Here is a 27,887-nt window from a genome sequence, read left to right on the forward strand (position 1 = left end):
AAAGTCACCTCTCTTTCGGTGGGTTTTACCGTCGGTAATTGGTTGAAACTAAAAACTGCAAAACCTACTTACAGCCCACAGAGTGGCAGACCCGCAGGTTTGGGCATGTCCCAGGTCCTCAGTACATCTCCCGCTCTGACTCCCTGTGCCATCCTAGCAGACAAGCCCCTCCCTCCTGCCCTGTCTCCCTGTGCCATCCTAGCAGACAAGCCCCTCCCTCCTGCCCTGACTCCCTGTGCCATCCTAGCAGACAAGCCCATCCCTCCTGCCCTGACTCCCTGTGCCATCCTAGCAGACAAGCCCCTCCCTCCTGCCCTGACTCCCTGTGTCAACCTAGCAGAGACAAGCCCCTCCCTCCTGCCCTGACTCCCTGTGCCATCCTACCAGAGACAAGCCCCTCCCTCCTTCCCTGACTCCCTGTGCCATCCTAGCAGCCAAGCCCCTCCCTCCTGCCCTGACTCCCTGTGCCATCCTAGCATAGACAAGCCCCTCCCTCCTGCCCTGACTCCCTGAGCCGTCCTAGCAGACAAGCCCCTTCCTCCTGCCCTGACTCCCTGAGCCGTCCTAGCAGACAAGCCCCTTCCTCCTGCCCTGACTCCCTGTGCCATCCTAGCAGACACAAGCCCCTCCCTCCTGCCCTGACTCCCTGTGCCATCCTAGCAGACAAGCCCCTCCCTCCTGCCCTGACTCCCTGTGCCATCCTACCAGAGACAAGCCCCTCCCTCCTGCCCTGACTCCCTGTGCCATCCTACCAGAGACAAGCCCCTCCCTCCTGCCCTGACTCCCTGTGAAATCCTACCAGAGACAAGCCCCTCCCTCCTGCCCTGACTCCCTGTGCCATCCTACCAGAGACACGCCCCTCCCTCCTGCCCTGACTCTCTGTGCCATCCTGACAGAGACAAGCCCCTCCCTCCTGCCCTGACTCCCTGTGCCATCCTAGCAGACACTAGCCCCTCCCTCCTGCCCTGACTCCCTGTGCCATCCTACCAGAGACAAGCCCCTCCCTCCTGCCCTGACTCCCTGTGCCATCCTAGCAGGGCCAAGCCCCTCCCTCCTGCCCAGACTCCCTGTGCCATCCTAGCAGACACAGGCCCCTTCCTCCTGCCCTGACTCCCTGTGCCATCCTAGCAGACAAGCCCCTCCCTCCTGCCCTGACTCTCTGTGCCATCCTAGCAGACAAGCCCCTCCCTCCTGCCCTGACTCCCTGTGCCATCCTAGCAGAGACAAGCCCCTCACTCCTGCCCTGACTCCCTGTGCCATCCTAGCAGACAAGCCCCTCCCTCCTTCCCTGACTCTGTGCCATCCTAGCAGAAACAAGCCCCTCCCTCCTGCCCTGACTCCCTGTGCCATCCTAGCAGACACAAGCCCCTCCCTTCCTGACCTGACTCCCTGTGTCAACCTAGCAGAGACAAGCCCCTCCCTCCTGCCCTGACTCCCTGTGCCATCCTACCAGAGACAAGCCCCTCCCTCCTGCCCTGACTCCCTGTGCCATCCTAGCAGAGACAAGCCCCTCCCTCCTGCCCTGACTCCCTGTGCCATCCTAGCAGAGACAAGCCCCTCCCTCCTGCCCAGACTCCCTGTGCCATCCTAACAGACACAAGCCCCTTCCTCCTGCCCTGACTCCCTGTGCCATCCTAGCAGACAAGCCCCTCCCTCCTGCCCTGACTCCCTGTGCCATCCTAGCAGAGACAAGCCCCTCCCTCCTGCCCTGACTCCCTGTGCCATCCTAGCAGACACGCCCCTCCCTCCTGCCCTGACTCCCTGTGCCATCCTAGCCCCTCCCTCCTGCCCTGACTCCCTGTGCCATCCTAGCAGACACGCCCCTCCCTCCTGCTCTGACTCCCTGTGCCATCCTAGCAGACACAAGCCCCTTCCTTTCTGACCTGACTCCCTGTGTCAACCTAGCAGAGACAAGCCCCTCCCTCCTGCCCTGACTCCCTGTGCCATCCTAGCCCCTCCCTCCTGCCCTGACTCCCTGTGCCATCCTAGCAGACAAGCCCCTCCCTCCTGCTCTGACTCCCTGTGCCATCCTAGCAGACACAAGCCCCTCCCTCCTGCCTGACTCCCTGTGCCATCCTAGCAGACACAAGCCCCTCCCTTTCTGACCTGACTCCCTGTGTCAACCTAGCAGAGACAAGCCCCTCCCTCCTGCCCTGACTCCCTGTGTCAACCTAGCAGACACAAGCCCCTCCCTCCTGCCTGACTCCCTGTGCCATCCTACCAGAGACAAGCCCCTCCCTCCTGCCCTGTCTCCCTGTGCCATCCTAGCAGTCCCAAGCCCCTCCCTCCTGCCCTGACTCCCTGTGCCATCCTAGCAGGCAAGCCCCTCCCCCCGCCTGACTCCCTGTGCCATCCTAGCAGACACAAGCCCCTCCCTCCTGCCCTGACTCCCTGTGTCATCCTAGCAGAGACAAGCCCCTCCCTCCTGCCCTGACTCCCTGTGCCATCCTAGCAGACCCAAGCCCCTCCCTCCTGCCCTGACTCCCTGTGCCATCCTAGCAGGCAAGCCCCTCCCCCCGCCTGACTCCCTGTGCCATCCTAGCAGACACAAGCCCCTCCCTCCTGCCCTGACTCCCTGTGTCATCCTAGCAGAGACAAGCCCCTCCCTCCTGCCCTGACTCCCTGTGCCATCCTAGCAGAGACAAGCCCCTCCCCCCTGCCCTGACTCCCTATGCCATCCTAGCAGGCAAGCCCCTCCCTCCTGCCCTGACTCCCTGTGCCATCCTACCAGAGACAAGCCCCTCCCTCCTTCCCTGACTCCCTGTGCCATCCTAGCATAGACAAGCCCCTCCCTCCTGCCCTGACTCCCTGAGCCGTCCTAGCAGACAAGCCCCTTCCTCCTGCCCTGACTCCCTGTGCCATCCTAGCAGACACAAGCCCCTTCCTCCTGCCCTGACTCCCTGTGCCACCCTAGCAGACAAGCCCCTCCCTCCTGCCCTGACTCCCTGTGCCATCCTACCAGAGACAAGCCCCTCCCTAAAGCCCTGACTCCCTGTGCCATCCTAGAATAGACAAGCTCCTCCCTCCTGCCTTTACTCACTGTACCATCCTAGAAGAGACAAGCCCCTCCCTCCTGCCCTGACTCCCGGTGCTATCCTAGAAGAGACATGCCCCTCCCTCCTGCCTGACTCCCTGTGCCATCCTAGAAGAGACATGCCCCTCCCTCCTGCCTGACTCCCTGTGCTATCCTAGCAGAAACAAGCCCCTCCCTCCTGCCCTGACTCCCTGTGCCATCCTAACAGAAATAAGCCTCTCCCTCCTGCCGGACTCCCTGTGCCATCCTAGCCGACAAGCCAATCCCTCCTGCCCTGACCCCCGGTGCCATCCTAGCAGAAACAAGCCCCTCCCACCTGCCCTGACTCCCTGTGCCATCCTAGAAGATAAAATCCCCTCCCTCCTGCCTGTCTCCCTGTGCCATCCTAGCAGAAACAAGCCCCTCCCTCCTGCCCTGACTCCCTGTGCCATCCTAGAAGAGACAAGCCCATCCCTCCTGCCTCTCTCCCTGTGCCATCTTAGCAGAAACAAGCCCCTTCCTCCTGCCCCGACTCCCTGTGCCATCCTAGAAGAGACAAGCCCCTCCCTCCTGCCTGTCTACCTGTGCCATCCTAGCAGAAACAAGCCCCTCCCTTCTGCCTGACTCCCTGTGCCATCCTAGCCCCTCCCTCCTGCCCTGACTCCCTGTGCCATCCTATCAGAGACAAGCCCCTCTCTACTGCCCTGACTCCCTGTGCCATCCTAGCACTAACAAGCCGCTGCCTCCTGCCCTGACTCCCTGTGCCATCCTAGCAGAAACAAGCCCCTCCCTCCTGCCCTGACTCCCTGTGCCATCCTAGCAAACAAGCCCCTCCCTCCTGCCTAACTCCTTGTGCCATCCTAGAAAAGACAAGCCCCTCCCTCCTGCCTGACTCCCCGTGCCATCCTAGCAGAAACAAGCCCCTCCCTCCTGCCTGACTCCCTGTGCCATCCTAGCAGACAAGCCCCTCCCTCCTGCCCTGCCTCCCTATTTCATCCTAGCAGAGACAAGCCCCTCCCTCCTGCTGACTCCCTGTGTCATCCTAGCAGACAAGCCTCTCCCTCCTGCCCTGACTCCCTGCGCCATCCTAGCAGACACAAGCCCCTCCCTCCTGCCCTGACTCCCTGTGCCATCCTAGACTAGACAAGCCCCTCCCTCCTGCCCTGACTCCCGGTGGCATCCTAGAAGAGACATGCCCCTCCCTCCTGCCTGACTCCCTATGCCATCCTAGCAGAAACAAGCCCCTCCCTCCTGCCTGACTTCCTGTGCCATCCTAGCAGAAATAAGCCCCTCCTTCCTGCCGGACTCCCTGTGCCATCCTAGCCGACAAGCCCCTCCCTCCTGCACTGACCCCCTGTGCCATCCTATCAGAAACAAGCCCCTCCCCCCTGCCCTGACTCCCTGTGCCATCCTAGAAGAGACAAGACCCTCCCTCCTGCCTGTCACCCTGTGCCACCCTAGCAGAAACAAGCCCCTCCCTCCTGCCCTGACTCCCTGTGCCATCCTAGAGACAAGCCCCTCCCTCCTGCCTGTCTTCCTGTGCCATCCTAGCAGAAACAAGCCCCTCCCTCCTGCCTGTCTCCCAGTGTCATCCTAGCAGACAAGCTCCTCCCTCCTGCCTGACTCCCTGTGCCATCCAGGCAAAAACAAGCCCCTTCCTACTGCCCTGACTCCCTGTGCCATACTAGCAGAAACAGGCCCCTCCCTCCTGCCCTGACTCCCTGTGCCATCCTAGCAAACAACCCCCTCCCTCTTGCCTAACTCCCTGTGCCATCCTAGAAGAGACAAGCCCCTCCCTCCTGCCTGATTCCCTGTGCCATCCTAGTAGAAACAAGCCCCTCCCTCCTGCCTGACTCCCTGTGCCATCCTAGCAGACAAGCCCCTCCCTCCTGCCCTGACTCCCTGTTCCATCCTAGCAGAGACACGCCCCTCCCTCCTGCCCTGACTCCTTGTGCCATCCTAGCAGAGAGAAGCCCCTCCCTACTGCCCTGACTCCCCGTACCATCCTAAAAGAGACAAGCCCCTCCCTCCTGCCTGACTCCCTGTGTCATCCTAACAGAAACAAGCCCCTCCCTCCTGCCCTGACTCCCTGTGCCATCTTAGAAGAGACAAGCCCCTCCCTCCTGCCTGTCTCCCTGTGCCATCCTAGCAGAGAGAAGTCCCTCCCTCCTGCCCTGAATCCCTGTACCATCCTAAAAGAGACAAGCCCCTCCCTCCTGCCTGACTCCCTGTGTCATCCTAGCAGACAAGCCCCTCCCTCATGCCTGACTCCCTGTGTCATCCTATCAGACAAGCCCCTCCCTCCTGCCCTGACTCCCTGTGCCATCCTGGCAGAAACAAGCCCCTCCCTCCTGCCATGACTCCCTGTGCCATCCTAGAAGAGACAAGCCCCTCCCTCCTGCCTGTCTCCCTGTGCTATCCTAGCAGAAACAAGCCCCCCCCTCCTGCCCTGACTCCCTGTGCCATCCTAGCAAACAAGCCCCTCCCTCCTGCCTAACTCCCTGTGCCATCCTAGAAGAGACCAGCCCCTCCCTCCTGCCTGACGCCCTGTGCCATACTAGCAGAAACAAGCCCCTCCCTCCTGCCTGACCCCCTGTGCCATCCTGACAGAGACAAGCCCCTCCCTCCTGCCCTGACTCCCTGTGCCATCCTGACAGAGACAAGCCCCTCACTCCTGCCCTGACTCCCTGTGCCATCCTAGCAGAGAGAAGCCCCTCCCTCCTGCCTAACTCCCTGTGCCATCCTAGAAGAGACCAGCCCCTCCCTCCTGCCCTGACTCCCTGTGCCATCCTAGCAGAGACAAGCCCTCCCTCCTGCCCTGACTCCCTGTGCCATCCTAGCAGAGGCAAACCCTCCCTCCTGCCTGACTCCCTGTGCCATGCTAGCAGACAAGCCCCTCCCTCCTGCCTGACTCCCTGTGCCATCCTAGCAGTCACAAGCCTTCACTCCTGCCCTGTCTCCCTGTGCCATCCTAGAAGAGACAAGCCCCTCCCTCCTGCCTTGCCTCCCGGTGCCATCCTAGAAGAGAGAAGCCCCTCCCTCCTGCCCTGACTCCCTGTGCCATCCTATCAGAGACAAGCCTCTCCCTCCTGCCCTGACTCCCTGTGCCATCCTAGCAGAAACAAGCCCCTCCTGCCCTGACTCCCTGTGCCATCCTATCAGAGACAAGCCCCTCCCTCCTGCCCTGACTCCCTGTGCCATCCTAGCAGAAACAATCCCCTCCCTCCTGCCCTGACTCCCTGTGCCATCCTATCAGAGACAAGCCCCTCCCTACTGCCCTGACTCCCTGTGCCATCCTATCAGAGACATGCCCCTCCCTCCTGCCCTGACTCCCTGTGCCATCCTAGAAGAGACAAGCCCCTCCCTCCTGCCCTGACTCCCTATGCCATCCTATCAGAGACAAGCCCCTCCCTCCTGCCTGACTCCCTGTGCCATCCTAGCAGACACAAGCCCCTCCCTCCTGCCCTGACTCCCTATGCCATCCTATCAGAGACAAGCCCCTCCCTCCTGCTCTGACTCCCTGTACCATCCTAGCAGACAAGCCCCTCCCTCCTGCCCTGACTCCCTGTACCATCCTAGCAGAGACAAGCTCTCCCTCCTGCCCCGACTCCCTGTGCCATCCTAGCAGACAAGCCCCTCCCTCCTGCCCTGACTCCCTGTACCATCCTAGCAGAGACAAGCTCTCCCTCCTGCCCTGACTCCCTGTGCCACCCTAGCAGAGACAAACCCTCCCTCCTGCCCTGACTCCCTGTGCCATCCTAGCAGAGACAAGCCCCTCCTGCTCTGACTCCCAGTGCCATCCTAGCAGAGACAAGCCCCTCCCTCCTGCCCTGACTCCCTATGCCATCCTATCAGAGACAAGCCCCTCCCTCCTGCCTGACTCCCTGTGCCATCCTAGCAGACACAAGCCCCTCCCTCCTGCCCTGACTCCCTATGCCATCCTATCAGAGACAAGCCCCTCCCTCCTGCTCTGACTCCCTGTACCATCCTAGCAGACAAGCCCCTCCCTCCTGCCCTGACTCCCTGTACCATCCTAGCAGAGACAAGCCCCTCCCTCCTGCCCTGACTCCCTGTACCATCCTAGCAGAGACAAGCTCTCCCTCCTGCCCTGACTCCCTGTGCCATCCTAGCAGAGACAAGCCCCTCCCTCCTGCCCTGATTCCCTGTGCCATCCTAGCAGAGACAAGCTCTCCCTCCTGCCCTGACTCCCTGTGCCATCCTAGCAGACAAGCCCCTCCCTCCTGCCCTGACTCCCTGTACCATCCTAGCAGAGACAAGCTCTCCTTCCTGCCCCGACTCCCTGTGCCACCCTAGCAGAGACAAACCCTCCCTCCTGCCCTGACTCCCTGTGCCATCCTAGCAGAGACAAGTCCCTCCCTCCTGCTCTGACTCCCTGTGCCATCCTAGCAGAGACAAGCCCCTCCCTCCTTCCCTGACTCCCTGTGCCATCCTAGCATAGACAAGCCCCTCCCTCCTGCTCTGACTCCCTGTGCCATCCTAGCAGAGACAAGCCCCTCCCCCCTGCCCTGACTCCCTGTGCCATCCTAGCAGACAAGCCCCTCCCTCCTGCCCTCACTCCCTGTGCCATCCTATCAGAGACAACCCCCTCCCTACTGCCCTGACTCCCTGTGCCATCCTATCAGAGACAAGCCACTCCCTCCTGCCCTGACTCCCTGTGCCATCCTATCTGAGACAAGCCCCTCCCTCCTGCTTTGACTCCCTGTGCCATCCTAGCAGAGACAATCAGACTAGCAGAGATACGCTCCTCCATCCTGCCCTGATTTATGTATCATTCAATCAATCACAGATACACCCCGGGCCCTCTTTCCTACCCTGGTTTTGGTATCATCCTATCAGAGATATGCCCCTCCTACTGTCCGGAGGCTCTATGCCTTCCTATCAGAGACCAGCCTTGTCACAATAATATTAGTTTTTCCTGCTATTATTCTGTTTGTCTTTGTCATATTTCCCTATCCAGAGTTGTGCTCTGTGGAGTACTTCTTTAGTGGAAGGGGGTGTTTGTTTGTTTTCTTTTGAGGAGGTATTTCTGCAGTTTCTGTCCCCTGCTTCATTATATTACCTGAACACGAGCTCCCTCTGGTGGGAGGTGAAGAGGGTGCAGTCTTCGGTGGAAGAGGCGGTGAGAGATATGGTCCTGCCATCTCCCCCCAGTACCAGGGCGATGGGAGGGAAGACGCCCTGGTCCTCGGGGACTCGGACCCTGACCGACACGTGCTGCCCGTAGCTCAGGTGCTGCTGCCCCAGGAATTTCCCTAAAGAAAGAGAAAAGGAGGGGTTTGGCGCTTGTAACATAACATGTGTATTTCAATGTTACTCATTTTATCGACCTAAGAATGATCAAAGGCTGAGTGAACCCGCCGGGATTTGAACCTGTGACCATGAGGCCACAAACAGGACCCTACAGTGGACACTTTAGTGCACTAAGCCACCAGCATGGCCTTCAGTAGGAGTCGCCGAGGCCGGCAGCTGCTACCCCTGGCTCTTCATTGCGGTCACTGGCACTACCCTTGTGTTACAGGCGCAACAATTTGATCCCTGCCAAAGCAAACTAACAATTCTTAGGGTCAGATGCACAACATACAACCGTTCACTCCAGCCTCACTGAAGGAAGTCTGTTAGCAGACGTGTAGAACGGGACGTCTTGCGCCAGGATGCGGTCATTGCACGGGCGACCCAGCAGATAGTCTGCGGGGATGTATGACATTATAACGCATGCTTTTACCACGCATGCTTTTACAACGCGGTTTTTACAACGCATACCATTACAACGCATAGCGCTTTGGGGTGCTGGATAGTGAATAGTTTAATTTACTATTCCAACTCCAGTCCCCGTGGACACTAGGGAAGGTGTTGGATAGTAAATTAAATCTATTCCCTATCCTAGAGCGCCCCCCAGCGCAATGCGTTGTAATGGTTTTCGTTGTAAAACCTGCGTTGTAATAGCACTGCGTGGTAAAAGTTTCGTTGTAAAGGATGTTTCCCGTCTGCGGTCAGACGATGGTTCTTGCGGGCTAGGAGGCCAGGCAATGTAGCAGAAACAATGCTAAGGACCCTCCCCTACTGGACTGCCTGAGAATGCGAGTGCAGTGGGATTTGCAATGTTACAGGTATTTTCCCACCCATACAGGGGCAGAAGGGTACATTGCAGGAATCTGTATAGCGTGGGGGCAAGACCTATAGAGCATCAAGGGTCATAGCTGGTTCGCAGGTATGTGGGTTTCTGTGATCGAGCTTTGGTTAAGCAAGCCTGGTAGTTGGCGCAAGTTGTCACTCCATATGGTTGCTGTGACTGCGATAGTGTGCGCTATGCGAACAGTCTTGTTCGCCATGGTTTATTAATCGCAAAGGTCTGTGCACATGTCTGGTCAACCCCAACAAAGTAGGTGCACTCTGCTCCCAGGGTAGGTTACGGGCTGCTTCAGTGATGCATGACATGCCTCATCCGCATAGCGGGAGTATATAGGCTGGTTGTGGAAGCGGTCTTCTTAGCAAGCGTGCTGCTGTTCCATAAATTGGGGAAACAAGCGTTAGGGAGCTCAAAATGCTAGAAGGGCTGCAACAACAGGTTAAAGGAGGTGTGAGCCACATCAGCTTGCAGGGTGACATAGCGATGTTTAAGAGAGAGCTCCCTCCTGGGAAGCCATCACAGTCTTGCAGGGCATGTGAGGCACTGGTACATTCCCAGAGAAGGATAACCCGCTCTATGCGGAAGTTTGTTGAGCAAGGGGCTTTGGCTTCAGCGGGCATGGGCTACGCCTGGCTGGGCATGGGGCCAAGTTTAATGAAGCGGTGGAGCATTCCCGCAAAGGGTGTATAGTGCTATGCGCAAGTTCAGACCAAAGAGGTTTTGGGTTTATCAGACATGAGCTGATCCGAATGAAGGTGAGGCTATGTCGATGCCAATAAGGTTCACTTGTCACAGGTAGGAATGGACCTGATCCTCTTGGACATGCAAGAGACACTGGAAGCAGCCGGTTGCAAGTGAGTTAAGTGCTGTTTGGTTGGTGGGGGGCTCAGTGGGCGATGGGGGCCACCCCCAGAGCTGTGGCGGAGTTACAGGGCGATCTGGAAGCAGTCTGGGTACAGAAGTATACCTCTGCAAGAACACAATAAGGGTGCCAGAGCCAAATCCCAGGAGCCTCGGGGGAGGGTCCTGAAACAATGACATCAGCGCCCCGTTAGTCCTTCGTGCGGTTGTGGGCCTGAATAACCGGGGGCTGCCTTGCTACGCTCCATCCTGAAAGAGGTATGAGTTATAAGGGACCAATGTGTCACGTGATCCAGTAAGGCGATCACCCCTATAAGGGTAGCGCTGATTGGGTTTCCACGGTGCTTGGCTCATCAGGCGGGCAGGGTAGCATAGGTTAGTACGGCTACCTGCCCTTGGATCGCCCGTAAGGTAACCCACCATAATTTGCATACTGTTGTATGGAATAAACCTGCAGCCATATTTTCTCCAAACAAAAAAGTTGTGTTGTGTATTTATTGATGCATGCCTTTTCCACTTGGGTGCGGGTGGGGATCATCTTGCGCCAATAATGGAACTATGGGGCATATTATCAAGGGGGGCAATAGGCACTTTTCGCCGGTATAGCGGCCGTTGTCGGCCGCTAAGCTGCGAGAATTCTATCGCCCTATTATCAAGCTGTCGCTAACAGCAGGTTTGGGGCCCGCTTTGCATTTCAGCGATATTTATCGCTAATGACATACAAAGTGGGCGTACCCAACCCGTTAGCGACTGAAAGCAGTCGATAACGTCGCTTTCGCCTATTCACAAGGCTGGCGTGGCGATCGAAATATTCCCGCTATCGCCAAAAACTAACGCCTGCTCTGACCAGTTCTTAGCCATGTTATCCAATGGGAGGTGGATAACATGGCTAAGAGCATTTTGTCGCTAATGCGAGAATATCGCTATATTCTCAGCGGTATTCACGCATTTCGCCGCTATCGCTGGATATTTTAGCGCAATGGAGAAAAACGTTGCTAATAGCATATTTTCTCCGCTAAAATATCCAGCGATAGGCAGCGATAAAAAAAGTCGCTAAGCGCATTTAGCGATAAATATCGCTAGTTGTTGGTAATATGCCCCTATGTTCTTTCCTCAGATTGCCACCTACCTGCTGCTTCGGCTACATTTGCTCTGCCGGGTCTCCGCCAGAGACGGTTTAAGGCATGGGCAAAGTGAGCTCTGGCCCTGGGCCCCAGCTTTTCAGGGGCCCCTGATTGAACCACTCTGTTCTACAGCCAGACCTGTCCTGATGACCTAGAATGATTCCTAAACAAAGATTGTTTTAAATATTATTTGTCTTTAATTTATTTTTAACACAGGTGATGTGTGGGAGTCTGTCACAGACATATTGCAGAGAAACATAGGGACAGACTTACAATCCCCTTGCGCCACTTTTGCGTTACTTTTAACATGGTAAAAGTGACGCCAAAGTGGCGCAAGAGACTTGTAAATCTGCCCCATAGTGTTTGGGATTTTCAGCACCAGGCAATGTCCATAAAAAAAGTTCATTTTAGATAAAAATAGGAGGAGCTCACATATGAGAAAAATACAGTGAACGGCAGAGATCATTTGAATTAATATGTGTGATCTGCAGCGATATTAAAATATTGAAAATGCACACCACTCTCCCTGAATATTAGGTGGAAACACGTTTAGAATGTGGACCAGTAGCGGTCGGTGGTAGGAATGCTGCCGGGCGGTGACGTGGGGAGGGGAGGGGCAGGGTGGGGGGTAGTAATCTACGGAAAACGGACAAATACAGGTAAGTAAACAAAAATAAATAAAACGAATTTCGTTGTGCGCACTGTATCGCCAAATGCAATGCAGTGCATGCAAGAATATTTGTTTAAATAATTTTTATGTTTACTTACCTGTATTTATCCAAATTCCGTAGTTTACTACCCCCCACCCTGCCCCTCCCCCTCCCCACATCACCTCCCAGCAGCATTTCTACCACCGACCGCTACTGATTTGGACGAGTGCGTCTGTGCACTGTCAGTGACCTGGCCAAAGAGGGCATGAAAGGGCTCAAATTGGATCATAAATTCCAAGCTGATCCGAACAGGAGCCTCCAAAATACGTTTTGCCCAGGACCCCCAAAAGTTTTAAGATGTTCCTGGTCTCCGCCACCCCCTCCCCTCCTCAAGTAGGTCCCAGACTCCCCAGCACACACCCTAGGGCAGGTGACTTCGGAGCACAGGGCTCATGGTTCGATCCCCGGCTCCGGCGGCAGCTCAGCTCAGCACCCTGTGACTCTGGGCAATAGTTCACTTAGGGGCAGATTTACAAGCCCGCTGCGCCACCAGTATGTCACTTTTTGTGATGCACTAGTTGCGCAAGGGGCTCTTCCATATTTACAAGGAGAGGAAAAGCCACCCTGCGTGACTTTTCCTCTTCTTGTAAATACAGCCCCTTCAGACGCAGCACTTTGCGGCGAAGGGGCGTTCCATGGGTGTTGTTGTGGGTGTTCCTACGCAACACCCATGGAACAAGACACATCTCCAGATTTACAAGAAATCATAAATGTGGAGATGCGTCAGAATGCTACGCCACCCTAGAGGTGGCGTAGCGAGGTGCAACGAGAAGAAATGTTTTCATTTCTCCTCGTTTTTTTCCTCTTTCAATGCGCAATGAAAGAGGAAAAAGGCTCTTGTTATTGTTTTGTGCAGAAAGGTGCCCCTTCATTAACAAAAACAATCTCCCCACGACGCAGGCATCCTTGCACCTTGGTGCAAGGGTGCCTGCGCCGGTGCATGGCTGCAGTTTGTGCACCAGCGCAGGGGGAAGCACAGAGATGCGACACATTTTTGTAAATATGTCGCATCCCTGAGCTTCGGAGGTGCCACAGCGTGGCGCAGCCAAAGGCTTGCGGTGCCGCGCTGCGGCACTTCCTTGTAGATCTGCTCCTTAATTTCTACAACAGCCCCCAGCGCCTTGAGACCCATAAGGGTGAGTAGTTTGCGCTTTACAAATACGGATTTACATTCCATTCCGTCTCCACATTCTCTCAACCGCACTCGTCCTTCCGCGCACCGGCTCTAGCGCTCCGTTTGTGCCAGTGGGTGCAGGTGGTTGGCGCTGCGCTCGTTTTCGGGTAGAAAAACAGAGAGAGAGAGAGATGAACATCTGCAGAGGGAGAGGCAGAGTGGCTATCTTGCCAAAGCTGGGCTTTTTCACTCAAATAGTGCAGGCTGCCTGGATAACGCTTATCCGAGAAGCACCTCCGTGCGTCGTCGGGAGGGTCGTCCCCGATAGGATGGTGAACCCTGGCCCCCTGGAGTGGCACGCCTCACCATTGGGCCCCACCTAGCTCTGGGAAGCATCCTGGTTCAGTGCCACCTCCTCTGTGGGCCTGATGTTTTCTGTAAGCCCTATGCCCAACCACAAGATTAATAGACCAGGCAGGAAAAGGGGGTTGGGGAGCCAAGCGTAGGGGACTTGTCTCTGCTAGGAAGACAGGGGAGTCTAGGGGGCGGGGGGCTTGTCTCGGCTAGGATGACTGGAGTGTACCGCAGCAGAGGGGAGTCTAGGGTGGGGGGCTTGTCTCTGCTAGGGTGACAGGATAGTCTAGATTGGGGGGTTTGTCTCGGCTAGGATGAGAGGGGAGTGTAGGGCGGGGAGGGGCTTGTCTTCTAGAATCACAAAGAGCCTATGGTAGGAGGGAGGGACTTGCCTCTGCTAGGGTGACAGGGGAGGTTAGGGCAGGAGTGGAGGGGTGCGGGGGGGGGCGGGGGGTTGCCTCTGCACTCACAGCATACTTTGCCTAGGATACAAGAGATCATAAAGAAGGAAGTGTTGAACCAGTTTTTTTTCCATACTAGATGGGAGGGGTGTGGCGCCGCGGCCAGGGCGACTGACGCTGGAATCTGGGGACCACGGTTCGATCCCCGGCTCCGGCGGCAGGTTAGCCCAGCACCATGTGACTCTGGGCAATAGCTCGCTAATCTTCCCGACGGCCCCCAGCGCCTAGAGACCCTTACGGGTGATTGTGCGCTTTACAAATGTGGACTTTTAGATGGGGCCCGGTGAGGCACGTCACACTAGCCGGCCAGGGTTCATCATCCCTTCGGGAATGTCTGACCCATCATATCGGTGGTTCTCAGATTAAAAATAACGAATATCTTGGTGCCATGCACTATTTGTAGGAAGTGCTCCTTTTTGAGGCCCATCAGCCTAGGAACCAGACCAAGCAAGAGAAATACAACAAGCATTTGCAATGCAATAGGTCTCGCATTAGGAAAGTTTGAGCTATTAGTATTGTAAATGCCACATTTTTTATTTATGTGTTGGTTTTGAGAATAGCGAAATGAATAGCTTTGTCATTTATAATGCCAATAGTTTTAACTTTCGCAAATGTGACATCTTTAGCATTTGTAATGCAATATGTGTTGTATTTACATGACTTAGATGTATTGCTATTACAAAGAACAATGGCTTTTATTTTTTACAATAATTAATAGTTAAATAAAAGTTAGCATTAACATTCCCGCCGGCGGCGCGGTAGTACAGTGAGTCACTGCCTCTGACTGCCCAATTACGGAGACCCGGGCGGGGCCTGACCTTAGCAGTCTTTGCATTACAGGCTGTGGCCCCGCGTGGGGGGCAGGTGATCGGATGTGACCTCACGAGACCTGGAACAGGCAAGGTCGGTCAGAAGCTGAGCAGGGCCGGGGCCTCGACTGGAGTCACGGGTTTGAGGATGCCATGCTATTAAAGTATACTGGACCTGGGCTCAGGCCATGCTGGACATGTGGTGTTGAGGCCAGTGGACATGGAGCCCATTATGGCACGCCTGTGACTGCTGGACGACTGGGGATACTTCAGGAGCTCTCGAACCTCATTAGGGTGGGTCTACTACTTGCAAAGTGCAACATCACCGCTCACTGGAGATCTAAAGCTCCCTTCTAGAGCGCATTCAGTACATGAGATGTACACCTGTTCCCAGCAACAGGAGGTGATATACAGAAGCGGGGGGGATCCACTGGTGCAAGGAAGGTCTGTTGCCCTTGGTTCACTATATGAGGAAAGCAGTGCCAGTTGAGTGCAGTAGGATGCTAACAGTGGCAGTGCCAGGTTCAGTGTAAAAACTGTAAAATCAAAGGCATGTAATTAATTTCCTTGCCTTGTTGAAAGTTAAGAAAGACGAATAAAAATATGTTGTCGACATTGAGGGGTGTGCCTGGACAAACCGACCTTGCCTTTAGTATGGTTTTATATACGAGACGTGTATACAAGATGGAATTGCTACTGCATCCTGAAGCTCTGAAATGCAAAACGTCAGACCAGAAATGAGCACATTAGCTTTGCCAAGAATCATTGTGCATTAAGGCGGCCAAGTGTGAAATATTCCTACAATATCTTGGTTTCCAAGTCCACTCATGAATGCAGTGAAAAGACCTGAGGAAACACCCCACAGGTACACAGTGGACAAGGCTGCAAATAGCAGCTTACACCGTGCTCTGGCCTTTACATGCATTGACAACGTTTTGTTGTTTCTGATCCGTTACGTCACAGTTTACACACAACACTGCGAAAAGGTTGGGTGTCAGCCTTTGTCGTAATGTTCACAGAATTGAAATACGAGGCGTCTTAAACAAGTACAATAAAAACTCACCGCCGCAGCCCGGCTTGAACAGGAAGCCAGGCAACCTGTGTTGGGACAGGGGCGGGGCCGCAAAAAGACAGGAAGCAGACGGGAGCCTACCCCGCGCTCCTGTGCTGAAGCGCTCCTGTGCCCGTCAGCCGGAAGATTTGCGTGTCAGCTAGCGGGGCTCCCGTGCTCGTGGAGAGCCCCGCCTGCTGCTGAGGATGACCCGCTGCCTGCCGCTGCCTGCCGAAGGAGAGAGGGACACACGAAAAGAACTCGGTGAGTGGGGTGGGAGGGAGGGGGGGGACATGTGCGCGCGCGCGCGTGTGTGTGTGCGAGTGTGTCTGGGTGTGTGTGTGTGTGTGTGTGTTTGTGCCTGTGTGTGCGCGTGTGTCTGTGTGTGTGTGTATGTATGCATGCATGCATGCGTGTGTAAAAAGACCCGATGACTGGTGGGGGGGATGTAAAGTGAAAGTAAGCAGCGCGCGTGTGGTGGCTGGCTGTGTGCGCACGCGTGGACGGAGGCGACGTGCGCGTTCGCGCACCCAAATCCGTCCGCTTTCAAGCTCGTAACACCCTCTTGTCCTTCCTCCCCCCGAGACAGACAACATTAGGTCTCCAGCTGGACACCTGCATCCTTTGGATGCAGTTTACCAGCTCGACCTAAAAAGGAGCGAAAGAAAGAGAGGAAACCCGTGGCAAAGAAAGAGAGAAGGGATGAAAATGAACCTGCGGAAGATGCCTGATTAATTTTGTTAGACTCATTAATAGTTTCGTTTTTTCCCAAATGCATTTTATACCAATGCAAGTTATCAGGAAAGTACTGTGGTTCTGAAATTCTGGACCCTACTGTTATCACGATATCGAGATCCAATACCCGTGCCACAAAATATCAATATCCCATGACGAATTTGGTATCAACAGATTGATTAGGACATCATTCCTATGCATTTGCGTCATGATCGAGGAATGCCAACGCCCCTAAATCGTAGTTTCCGTTCCGAACCCTTAGACTCCATTTTGTGAACGGCATCCATCTTGTGTCTTGCCCTCATGATAAGTCAATTAAGTAAGGCCGAGTCTGATCTAAAAGGACACGTCCACCTTTTCTTGACTTCCCCCTGACCTGTCCCAACTGACTCCATTGCCTCCAGCTAATCCAGTTTGGGCAGCTCCTCGCCCAGTGGCCGAATACGATAGCATCGATGCACAACATACCACAAACCATTCACTACATCCAGATCATGTTTTTACACACACACACACCTGTCCACGCACCCTGTTTATGGCCAGTTTTATGACTAGGAGGTGCCTTTCTTTATTGGGGTTTCGTCGATATCTGATGGGAGTTCCGGGCCTGGCCGGGTGATCTATCACGAACTGGACGTCTAAAATAGGGGCTTGCCTACATGACTTCGCTCTTTTGTATTATTGTAGAAATATGTGTATAGCCATATCATAAACTCAGGAATTCTTGCTTGCAGCTATTATTTTTGTATATAAGGAGACGGCTGGTTCTGTAAAAACGAACAGTCTCCTGAGAACACACAACCCGTGCTGTCGTGTTTTTAGGACACCTGTTACTTGGTAGCTGCCAATAAAACTTGATCTCTGACGGTAACTAGAAGACTCCGTGTTTCTGTGGTCCGGAACAAGGGAGAACTCAGAGGTCTTCGGGTGTTATCCCCTGGCACCAGCGGGTTCCTAAAAACCCGTTACCTCAGTTGGCGCCCAACTCGGGGCGGTATCAAGCGGCGACGGTCCAAGCCAGATGTTCGTGAGGAGCTTCGTGTGAAAATTCCAGAGGACGGCCAGCCACTTCAGCGACCCCTGTATGTCGACGTGGTTCCGAAGGTCTTTGCTGCGAGGTTCCCCGCGTCCCGACGGCTACGAAGGACTGCTGCCCTGACTATCGCCTTGTTTTGGACCCAGTGATCCTTGGTAGAGCGAAACGATAGACGAGTCTTCTAGCGATGTCACAGATCTTCAAATACTTCAGTTAAGTATATGTGGAGCGTCTCCCAGTCCTTAGTTTGTCCTTAGTTTTTGGTATCCTTGAGATACGCTTTGATTTGGTACTTGCAAGCCCCAAAGCCGAAGGACTCGTGTTTTCACGAGAAATATCGTAACAGATAATCCTTTGAAGTTTGAAGCTAGACTAGTGAGCGAAGATGCCTGGTTTTAGCAGACTTGGAAACTTGCTTTGTCTTGGTTGCAGTAAGGACTCCCGATTAGAGGATTCTTGTCCGGTTCCTCCAATTGGAACTCCAACATATGAGCTCTATGTAAAGCACGGCGTAGGTCCTATCACATATAATGAAGTGTGGATAAAATACACCCGCAAGGATGGTGTTTTAAAATGGCCCCAATATGGTAGTTTTGATTCAGAAATATTAGATAACCTAGAGGTTAAATTGTTCAAGAAAAAAGCCCGGCCGGCGATGTTTGACTCTTTTCGCTTATGGCGCAAAGAAGCCAAACAGAAAGAAATAAAATTAGCAAAAAAGAATAAAAGAGGAATGTCAATGGTGCAAGCTGCCATTTCATACAGGGATAACGAGGAAGAGCAAGAAAACGAACAAATGCTTAGGAGCAAGAAACTAGCAGTAGATAAATGCTACCCGATGTTACCACATAAGGGACAAGGTCAAGAGGAGAGATCCGAGAAAGATCCATTAATGTCCCACTTATTAAGCTCACCTCCACCGTATGCGTTAGACGCTACGGCACCCCCAAAGCGTTTTACTATACCGCGCCCCGGCGCACGTAACACAGCTCTAGCACAAACGCCAGCTACTGTTCAGCTGGTTCCTACTTCGCCGGCGCAGCCTTCTCAAAGGCCGCCGTCTCTGCTACCTACTCCATCTACTTCTACAACTTTGCCTACAGCTCCAACTATTCTCTATGATACTACGTCTGCTACCGCTCCAACTTCCTCTGCTATTGCCTCTACTTCTTCTTTGCCTCAGCATGTCTTTTCCGATGCACTTGCCCTTCCGCAAGGTTCTCCTTCTATTAGACAAAGAGTGACAGGTACCGTCACTAGTCTGCTTTCACCTTTCTTTGGGTCGCCTAAAACGACCCCTAAAACAGAAGATAGACAGTCACGTAGTCAACTGCCTGATTACGAGGAAAGAAAAGTGCTGAATGAACTAGCCCGCCAATGGATTACGGATACTGTTAGATATGATGTTCAGCATGTTATGGACGTTTTTCGTCAATGGAATGCACCCACTCAGAGACACGTATTCGAAGAAATGTGTGTATATCTGTGCGAAGATGTGAAGACAAATGATCCCAAATGCACAATGGACGAACTATGGCGTACGCGCTTTAAGTTCCATGAAGGTATGATTGTAGGTGCAGATGTTGAGAAAGCGATAGAGTTATTGCTCTCTTATAGGAGTAAGGGAAACGTCTCTAGATCATTGCACGAAGACGACTTATCAGGTAGGAAAAGAGCGAGACAGTACCCCATGAGAGAGGTTCCTCCGGTTTGGAGGGAAGGTGATGCGAATGCAAATCCACCAATTCTGCCTCATTTCCAGCGTGTATGGGTACATGTCCCCTGGAAAAGATCAGAAGTTTTAGCACTCAAGCAGACACTGCCTGATCCTCGTAAAAACCTGACTGGGTATTATAAGGAGTTATCGCAAACTGCAAGCTCATGTATAATGAATTTAGCGGATGTAGACATGTTGTTTGGGAACGTTGTTCCACATCCTTTATGGAACAAAATCCGTCATACGGATCATGACCAGGAACTAGGTGACTCATGGGCAAACATTACCGCTACAGATGCTAGACAAATTGGTGGTTTTAAACCTGAGCCGTTAATAGCTGAACTTCCCGGTAGGATTATCGCGTACATGAAAACAATAATGCCTGAAGTACGCGTAAACTGGGATAAGCTCTCTGCGTGCAAGCAGAAGAAAGATGAGAATGTGTCTGACATTTTCACGAGATTTGAGGAGACTTTCACTGATCATAGTGGTCAGGATATGGCTACCGAGGGTGGTCAAAGATTGTTTGTAGACAAATTCGTACATATTTACTTCCTGAACTGTGTAATAAACTAAAAGATTCAGAGAGTGCTTGGGCTGTCTCTACGTCAGCGCAGATTTTAGCTACAGCCCAGTACTATGAAAATAGGCGCAAAGACGAGCTAGATAAGGCAGACAAAAAGACGAAAGATTTAAAAACTAAAGTTCTTCTCCAGCAGGCCTATCCGCCTCGTATGGCTAGTCAGCCCAATTATCAGCAACAACAGCAGTATTCGAGAAACGCGCAAGGAAACGAGTTTTCCCATCAGCGTCTTCCGTATGGCCCGAATCAATGTGCGTATTGCAAGGAAGAGGGTCACTTCAAAAGTAAATGTCCGGCTCTTGCGCGATGCTTAAACGGCGTTTCAGGTGTAAGGGGAAGAGGTGTTCAACATGCCCCTAGAGGTAGGGGCCGTGGAAATTTCTCCCAGAACACAGCTTCTTTTCCGCCTCAGAATTCCATGAACAGCTTTGACCAACAGAATAATGCATCGTCTAGGTCAGCTCAGTACTATGCTGACGACTATTACACCGAACACGAAAATGAGGGTAATGATTGCTAGGACAGCCATGGACAAAGAGAGGGAGTCGTTTCAGTTCCAGCAGATCAGAATGGACCTTATGTCGAGGTAATTGCCTCATGAGTGTCAGAGCCATTTCTGCTGGATACTGGTGCTACAAAAAGTTCTATCATGCACTCGAAACTTCCTGGCGCACCTTTGTCTGGTGAAATGAATGTCTCAGTAGGTTTCTCTGGCGCCCCTGTTAGAAACCCGATCTCTAGTCCTATATCACTTTCTGTTGGCCCATGCGAATTAGAAGCACCCCTCATTTTGACAACAGGTTGCGGTGAAAATTTGTTAGGTTTGGATTTACTAAAGAGGTTATATGCGACTTTATACTGTTCCCCCTTGGGAGTACAACTTACTTTAGGTAAGAAAGTCATTTCTCCAATGTATTTGCCAAAGGAAAATATTCCAACTGAATTGTCATCACTTCCTGATATACTTTGGGCTAATGGTTCTAATGATGTCGGTCGTTTGGAGATAGCACCGTATGTCATAACTTTGAAAGCCAACGTTAGGTTGCCACGTATTCCCCAATACAAAATATCTAGCGAATGCGAAAAGGCGTTGTTGACGATCGTTTATGATCTGATCGATAAAGATGTTATCGAAGAAACAACAGGTAATGTTTGTAACAGTCCAGTTTTGCCCGTCTTAAAACGTACTGATCCTTCACAACCGCCTGTGTACAGGTTCGTGATTGATCTCAGAGAAGTGAATAAGGTAGTTATCCTGCAGTTTCCAGTTGTCCCCGACATTACTGCTTTATTGACAATGGTTCCAGCTTCAGCAGCTTGGTTCTCGGTGATTGACCTGAAGAACGCTTTCTTCAGCATCCCGATTGCTGAGGAGAGTAGAGACATTTTTGGCTTCAATTTAGGAGGACGAAGCTTCCGCTTCAAGTGCGCTCCTCAAGGCTACTGCGAAAGCCCATCAATATTCAGTCAGGCCCTGAAAACACAACTGGACACGATTGTTCTACCAGATGGTTCAACTTTAATTCAGTATGTAGACGATCTGCTGATCGCTGCAGACACTGAAGAAATTTGCAAGAAAGCTACGGTGTCATTATTGCGTCACTTATGTGACATGAAGCGCAAAGTCTCTCTTTCCAAACTACAATTTTGTCGACAAGAAGTAACCTACCTAGGTCACATCTTATCGAAGGAGGGAAGGAGACTGACACCAGAAAGAATACAGGCAATTGCAGGACTGAGTGCCCCAAGGACACAGAGAGAGGTTCGAGCCTTCTTGGGCATTACATCGTACTGTAGACAATGGATACCGAATTTCTCACTACTAGCTAAACCCTTGCTGGCACTACTCTGCAAAGACACGCCCAATCCTATGCCCTGGTCTGAAGATTGTCAGACGAGTTTCCACGAGTTGCGTGATGCATTATGTTCGGCTCCTGTGTTGGGAAACCCCAACTACAGTAAGCCTTTTACATTATATGTCCATGAGAAGGAAGGTTGTGCATTATCAGTCTTAACACAACACTTTGGGGACAAGGAGCGCCCATGCGCGTATTTTTCGGCAACTCTAGACCCTGTGGCTAAAGCCCTACCAAGTTGTCTGAGGGCTACCGCCGCAGCAGCTGTCTGCATCCGGCAATCCGCTGGATTAGTCATGAATAATACTCTGATCGTTATGGTTCCGCATGCAGTAGACATGTTGCTAAACAGGACGAAGACACAACATCTTACTAGCGCTCGACTATCCAGTTACGAACTTACACTGTTAGCAAGTCACATCCACATAAAAAGGTGTGATACACTCAACCCAGCTACGCTACTACCCATCCCGACAGAAACAGACGAGATTGATAAACATGACTGCTGCTTTAGGACAGAAGAAGAGACAAAAGGGAGAGTAGACTTACAGGACACTCCCCTTCCTGAATGCAATGATACTTTATGGGTTGATGGTTCATGTTTCAAATTGCCGAATGGTGATACGACTGCAGCATATGCCGTAACGACATTACACACCATTATAGAGACCGCGCGCATTTCCCACAATTCTGCACAAGCTGCAGAGCTAATTGCACTTACAAGAGCATGTGTGTTGGCGAAAGGAAAGCGAGTGAATGTGTACACTGACAGCCAATACGCCTTTGGTATGGCTCACAGTTTTGGGAGATTGTGGCGTGAACGTGGGTTCCTTACGTCACATGGTGCAAAGATACAACATGGTCAGCTAGTTAATGAACTCCTTGAGTCATTGACCTTGCCACTACAAGTTGCAATTATGAAATGCAGTGCACACAAAAAGATTCAGGATGATGTTGGCCGCGGGAATGCATTTGCAGACGAGGTTGCGAAAGAGACTGCAAGGAACACGATGAGTCGGATGTATGTTGTAGGTCCCGCTAGATGGATTACTGATGTGGGAATGTGTGAGGACACCATTGAAAGCGTGAAATCTATACAAGCCGAGGCGACTGAGAAAGAGGTGAATGAATGGAGAGAAAGTACAGGTAGATTAGATGCGAATGGTTGTTGGGTCGAATTGTCGGAACACCAGCGATGGCTATTACCTAACGCATATGTACTTGCAGTAGTAACAATGGCTCATGGAATTGCACACATCAGTTCGAGAGGAATATGTAAACTATTGGCCCCAGTATGGCAGAATAGTAATATCCCAAAATATGCAGAGAATGTGGTCAGAAACTGTATGGTGTGTTTAAAGTACAATCCCGGTAGGGGAACCCCAACTCCAGCTGGTCATTTTGCGCCTCCAACGTACCCGTTCGAGGTTTTGCAGCTCGATTTCATCCACATGGAGAGGTGCAACAATCTGAAATATGTGCTCGTTGTTGTTTGCGCCTTCTCCAGGTGGGTAGAAGCATACCCCCTTAAGGACAATACCGCCTTGTCAACTGCCAAAGCCCTTGTCAAAGAGTTCTTCCCTAGATTTGGTATGCCTAGAATTGTCTGGAGTGATAATGGAAGCGAATTCGTAGGACGCGTGATGAAGAGAGTGTGTGAGTGTCTAGGCATACACCAAAAGTTCCACTCTGCAAACCACCCCCAATCAGCTGGATTAGTAGAGTGCTACAATGGCACGTTAAAGCTCAAATTAGCCAAGATCCAAGCCTGTACAGGTCTTAAATGGCCTGACGCCTTGCCTCTAGCACTCTTGTCAACCAGAACGACCGTCCATTCCAGATTAGGACTTAGCCCCCATGAGATAGTGTTTGGCCGCCCAGCCAACGTCTGGGGCGTGCCAAGGCCAAAGAAACTCAGCGAAATAGAACACCCCGTACTGCTTGACTATTTGTGCGACTTAACAACTAAATTGCGTGTCTTACACCAACAGGTTCACAGTTCCTCTCCGCCAGCCTCTGACGATCCAGGTCACTCCATCGAACCCGGCACGTGGGTCTTGGTGCGGAATTTACAGCGCACAAACAACGGACAACCGAGGTGGACCGGACCGCACCTGGTACTTCTTTCCACGAGATCAGCTGTTCGGGTGGAAGGCAAAAAGAACTGGGTGCACGGGACCCATTGTAAATGGGTCCCTCTACCCCTCCCATACGACCGGTGGGTCAATGAAGGACTTGCCGACTCTGAGACAGAATCCGTACCTCGCTTCATCCCTTTCAGCGATGCACGTTTGAAAGAGACTGGTTCCGAAAAGGAGAGTGATCATATCTTACAAGGACTTGTGCCACCGTCTATGCAGTTGGACACTACCGAACCTGAGACATTGTTTGAAGACCACACCGTACCTGGGAAACGACGATACAATCTAAGGTCTAGACAAAGAGACTAATAAAAGGCAAACTAATGTGAATTTCCTTTCCCCTAAGAACTATTTTTGATTTTTCAGCTCTCTCACTCTCAGGAAACTTGCTCATTTTTGATTTTCGAACCGCCATCCGGTTCTGCTGCTAGGGTCGCGGTTGAAGTCTGGGGAGTGCAACTGGGGACGTTTAGGTCAACGGTTCTGGGTGGTCCACGGGAGTTACCCCGGACTGAACAGAGCGCACTCCCTGGCAGAATCAATCTACCACCGCGGGCAGCAACTAGAGGATGGAGTTTCCTAGGGTAAAGAGACCTATCAGATTCACGAACTTTGAAAAACAATTATGCACGATACTGTCCAAAAGAAGATTCCTGATAATATGTGTTTTAATGCTGTGTAGCATAGCGATGTTCTTGACTGGTTATGCTCTATTCGTATTTCAAGTTTCCTTGTTTTCAAATGACACTCGGCCAACGCCTCCTCCCACTCTCTCTCCGCACTCCTTTCACCCTCTACCTGAACACGAGTCTGCCAGAAGACTCGAATTTGTAAATAACTCATTCATTCAACTTCTACACCAACACCAGTCCATAATGAACACATCGAACTGTTGGATATGCGGACTCATGCCACACACAACTGATAAGGGTATCCCATACTTTATCCTGCCATTCAGTTATTATGGTTCTCTGTGGGCTTTCCAGACCATGTTCCTATTCGCCCTAGAACCATACCCGACCCGTTCCACCGAGAGCGATTCCAGTAACAAGGCACTAGTGGCAGGGATAAGAAATATGAGTAGGGAGTTCGACACTTATCTTGCGATCCCAAAAGATGAACTCAGTCCCTACACTCGTTGGAACGTAACTAAATATGGGGTTTACCTGAGTAAGAGCCAGGCAGCAAAGAAATCCCGCCCAGTTTGGATAGTGCCCCACCGAGGTCACTTATGTTTACAAGGTATCGGTAGGGATCCCAAAGCACAATTAGGAAAGAGCATATGCACGGAAACATATGTGTTCGCTTCCCGAACCTCCCCTATACTCTTAGCAGCCAAAGGCACGTATTTCGTCTGCCACGACCAAGCCTACACATGGTTGCCCCCTGACTTCTCAGGTACATGTTTTATCTCATTTCTGCTGCCTCCCACCTACACGGCCAGAGCAGATTACCATCGGACAAGGACAACTAGGGGTGTCGTGAGTAAAGACGACACCGCGGGTCAGGAATTCGCTGACTTTGCAAAGGGTTTTCTGCCATTTTGGGGGCCTATGGTGAACAGCAGGAATATTCGTCAATTAGCAAGGATAGTTGAATCCGCCGTGATTGAAACGGCCGGAGCCCTTGGCAATTTAACAACCGAGCTTCAGTCGGATCGACTTATGACCCTTCAGAACCGAGTTGCCCTAGATATCATACTCGCCGATCGTGGTGGTGTGTGTAGAGTGATCCAATCCAGTTGTTGCATTTTCATCCCTGATAATGCGCCGACAGTGTACCAGGCCATCTCTAAGCTACATGAAATATCTGGTTCCCTTCACGTAGAAAAAGGGGACTGGTCCTTGCTAGGGTGGTTCTGGGAACTGATTACTGCCTGGGGATGGAAAACACTGATCTTCATTGGGATGATCTTAGCGCTTCTGTTTATGTTCTGCCTGTGTGTACAGTGCGCTCCTGCACTATGTGGCCTCTGTTCTACCTCATGTGTAAGGAAGCCTGTGTCAAGGGACGAACTGAGCAACAGAATGATGCTACAGCAACATCTCCACGAATTCATTAATACAGATTTAGACTCAGATTAACATGAGTTATTGCCTTACATAAGGGCAAAAGGAGGGTCTGTGGTTCTGAAATTCTGGACCCTACTGTTATCACGATATCGAGATCCAATACCCGTGCCACAAAATATCAATATCCCATGACGAATTTGGTATCAACAGACCGGTAATGATTAGGACATCATTCCTATGCATTTGCGTCATGATCGAGGAATGCCAACGCCCCTAAATCGTAGTTTCCGTTCCAAACCCTTAGACTCCATTTTGTGAACGGCATCCATCTTGTGTCTTGCCCTCATGATAAGTCAATTAAGTAAGGCCGAGTCTGATCTAAAAGGACACGTCCACCTTTCCTTGACTTCCCCCTGACCTGTCCCAACTGACTCCATTGCCTCCAGCCAAACCTGTTTGGGCAGCTCCTCGCCCAGTGGCCGAATACGATAGCATCGATGCACAACATACCACAAACCATTCACTACATCCAGATCATGTTTTTACACACACACACACCTGTCCACGCACCCTGTTTATGGCCAGTTTTATGACTAGGAGGTGCCTTTCTTTATTGGGGTTTCGTCTATATCTGATGGGAGTTCCGGGCCTGGCCGGGTGATCTATCACGAACTGGACGTCTAAAATAGGGGCTTGCCTACATGACTTCGCTCTTTTGTATTATTGTAGAAATATGTGTATAGCCATATCATAAACTCAGGAATTCTTGCTTGCAGCTATTATTTTTGTATATAAGGAGACGGCTGGTTCTGTAAAAACGAACAGTCTCCTGAGAACACACAACCCGTGCTGTCGTGTTTTTAGGACACCTGTTACTTGGTAGCTGCCAATAAAACTTGATCTCTGACGGTAACTAGAAGACTCCGTGTTTCTGTGGTCCGGAACAAGGGAGAACTCAGAGGTCTTCGGGTGTTATCCCCTGGCACCAGCGGGTTCTTAAAAACCCGTTACCTCAGTACAGTTGTCCTGTCAATGAAACACACTAAGTATTATTAAGTATTGACATTTGTGCTTGAATCCTACGTACTTCCAGTACACATTTCTGTCTGTACACACGCTTTTCTGGACAGGCCTGCTCTCTCCTGGAGCACAGGAAAGTAAACACCAAAAATGGCATAAAGTCAACATTTGAAAGCAAGAAAGAGGGATGTTTAAAAAAAGAAAAAAAAGAGGAATTTATTTAATTTGCATTGATTTGGAGGCAATTTTAGGGAGGAGACAGCGAAAATAAAGCTGTATGTGGTTTACAAAATCGTGAGCCCCCCTGCTGAGATAGGTGTTTTGGCACATATGACAGGGGTAGAAATGAAAGAGCATTCAAATATTCTTCAAGCGCAGAAACATTTTGCCAATGGGGCCTACATGCACAGGGGGGCCTACATGCACAGGGGTGCTATCTAGCACTGTAAGTGGGATAAAAAAGTTTGATCAATCAATCAATCAATCAGCAACATTTATATAGCGCACTACTCACCCGGAGGGTCTCAAGGCGCTTGGGGGAGGGGGGTCTGCTACTGCTCGAACAGTCAGGTCTTGAGCTGCTTCCTGAAGGCGAGGTGGTCTTGGGTCAGGCGGAGGTGGGTTGGGAGGGAGTTCCAGGTCTTGGCGGCCAGGAAGGAGAAGGACCTTCCTCCTGTGGTGGCTCTTCGGATGCGGGGGACGGCGGCGAGGGCGAGGTTGGTCGATCGAAGCTGGCGAGTGGGAGTGTAGAAGTTGAGGCGGCTGTTGAGGTATCTTGGGCCTTGGTTGTGCAGGGCTTTGTGTGCGTGGGCGAGGAGACGGAAGGTGATTCTCTTGTTGACCGGGAGCCAGTGCAGGTCTCTCAGGTGTCCGGAGATGTGGCTGTGTCGGGGGATGTCGAGGATGAGTCTTGCTGAGGCGTTCTGGATCCGTTGGAGTCTCTTCTGGAGCTTGGCGGTGGTTCCGGCGTAGAGGGCGTTTCCGTAGTCCAGTCGGCTGGTGACGAGGGCCTGGGTGACCGTCTTCCTGGTCTCGGTGGGGATCCACCGGAAGATCTTACGTAGCATGCGTAGGATGTTGAAGCAAGACGAGGAGTAGGTACTCTAAAAAAGGCATGGGCAAGGGTAGAGGGTACTCTAAAA

General features: G+C 52.1%; 1 protein-coding gene across 1 annotated transcript in view; it reads right to left on the bottom strand.

Annotated features, from left to right (window-relative positions):
* LAMC3 (laminin subunit gamma 3) overlaps positions 1-27,887 on the bottom strand; it is a 702,649-nt gene that overhangs the window by 181,606 nt on the left and 493,156 nt on the right. The window contains exon 10 of the mRNA XM_078646208.1: positions 8,094-8,286. Coding sequence (XP_078502334.1) covers positions 8,094-8,286 — 193 coding nt within the window. The remainder of the gene's footprint in view (positions 1-8,093; positions 8,287-27,887) is intronic.

This window comes from Lissotriton helveticus, chromosome 5_1 (genome assembly GCF_964261635.1).
Source record: "Lissotriton helveticus chromosome 5_1, aLisHel1.1, whole genome shotgun sequence".
Lineage (NCBI taxonomy): Eukaryota > Metazoa > Chordata > Amphibia > Caudata > Salamandridae > Lissotriton > Lissotriton helveticus.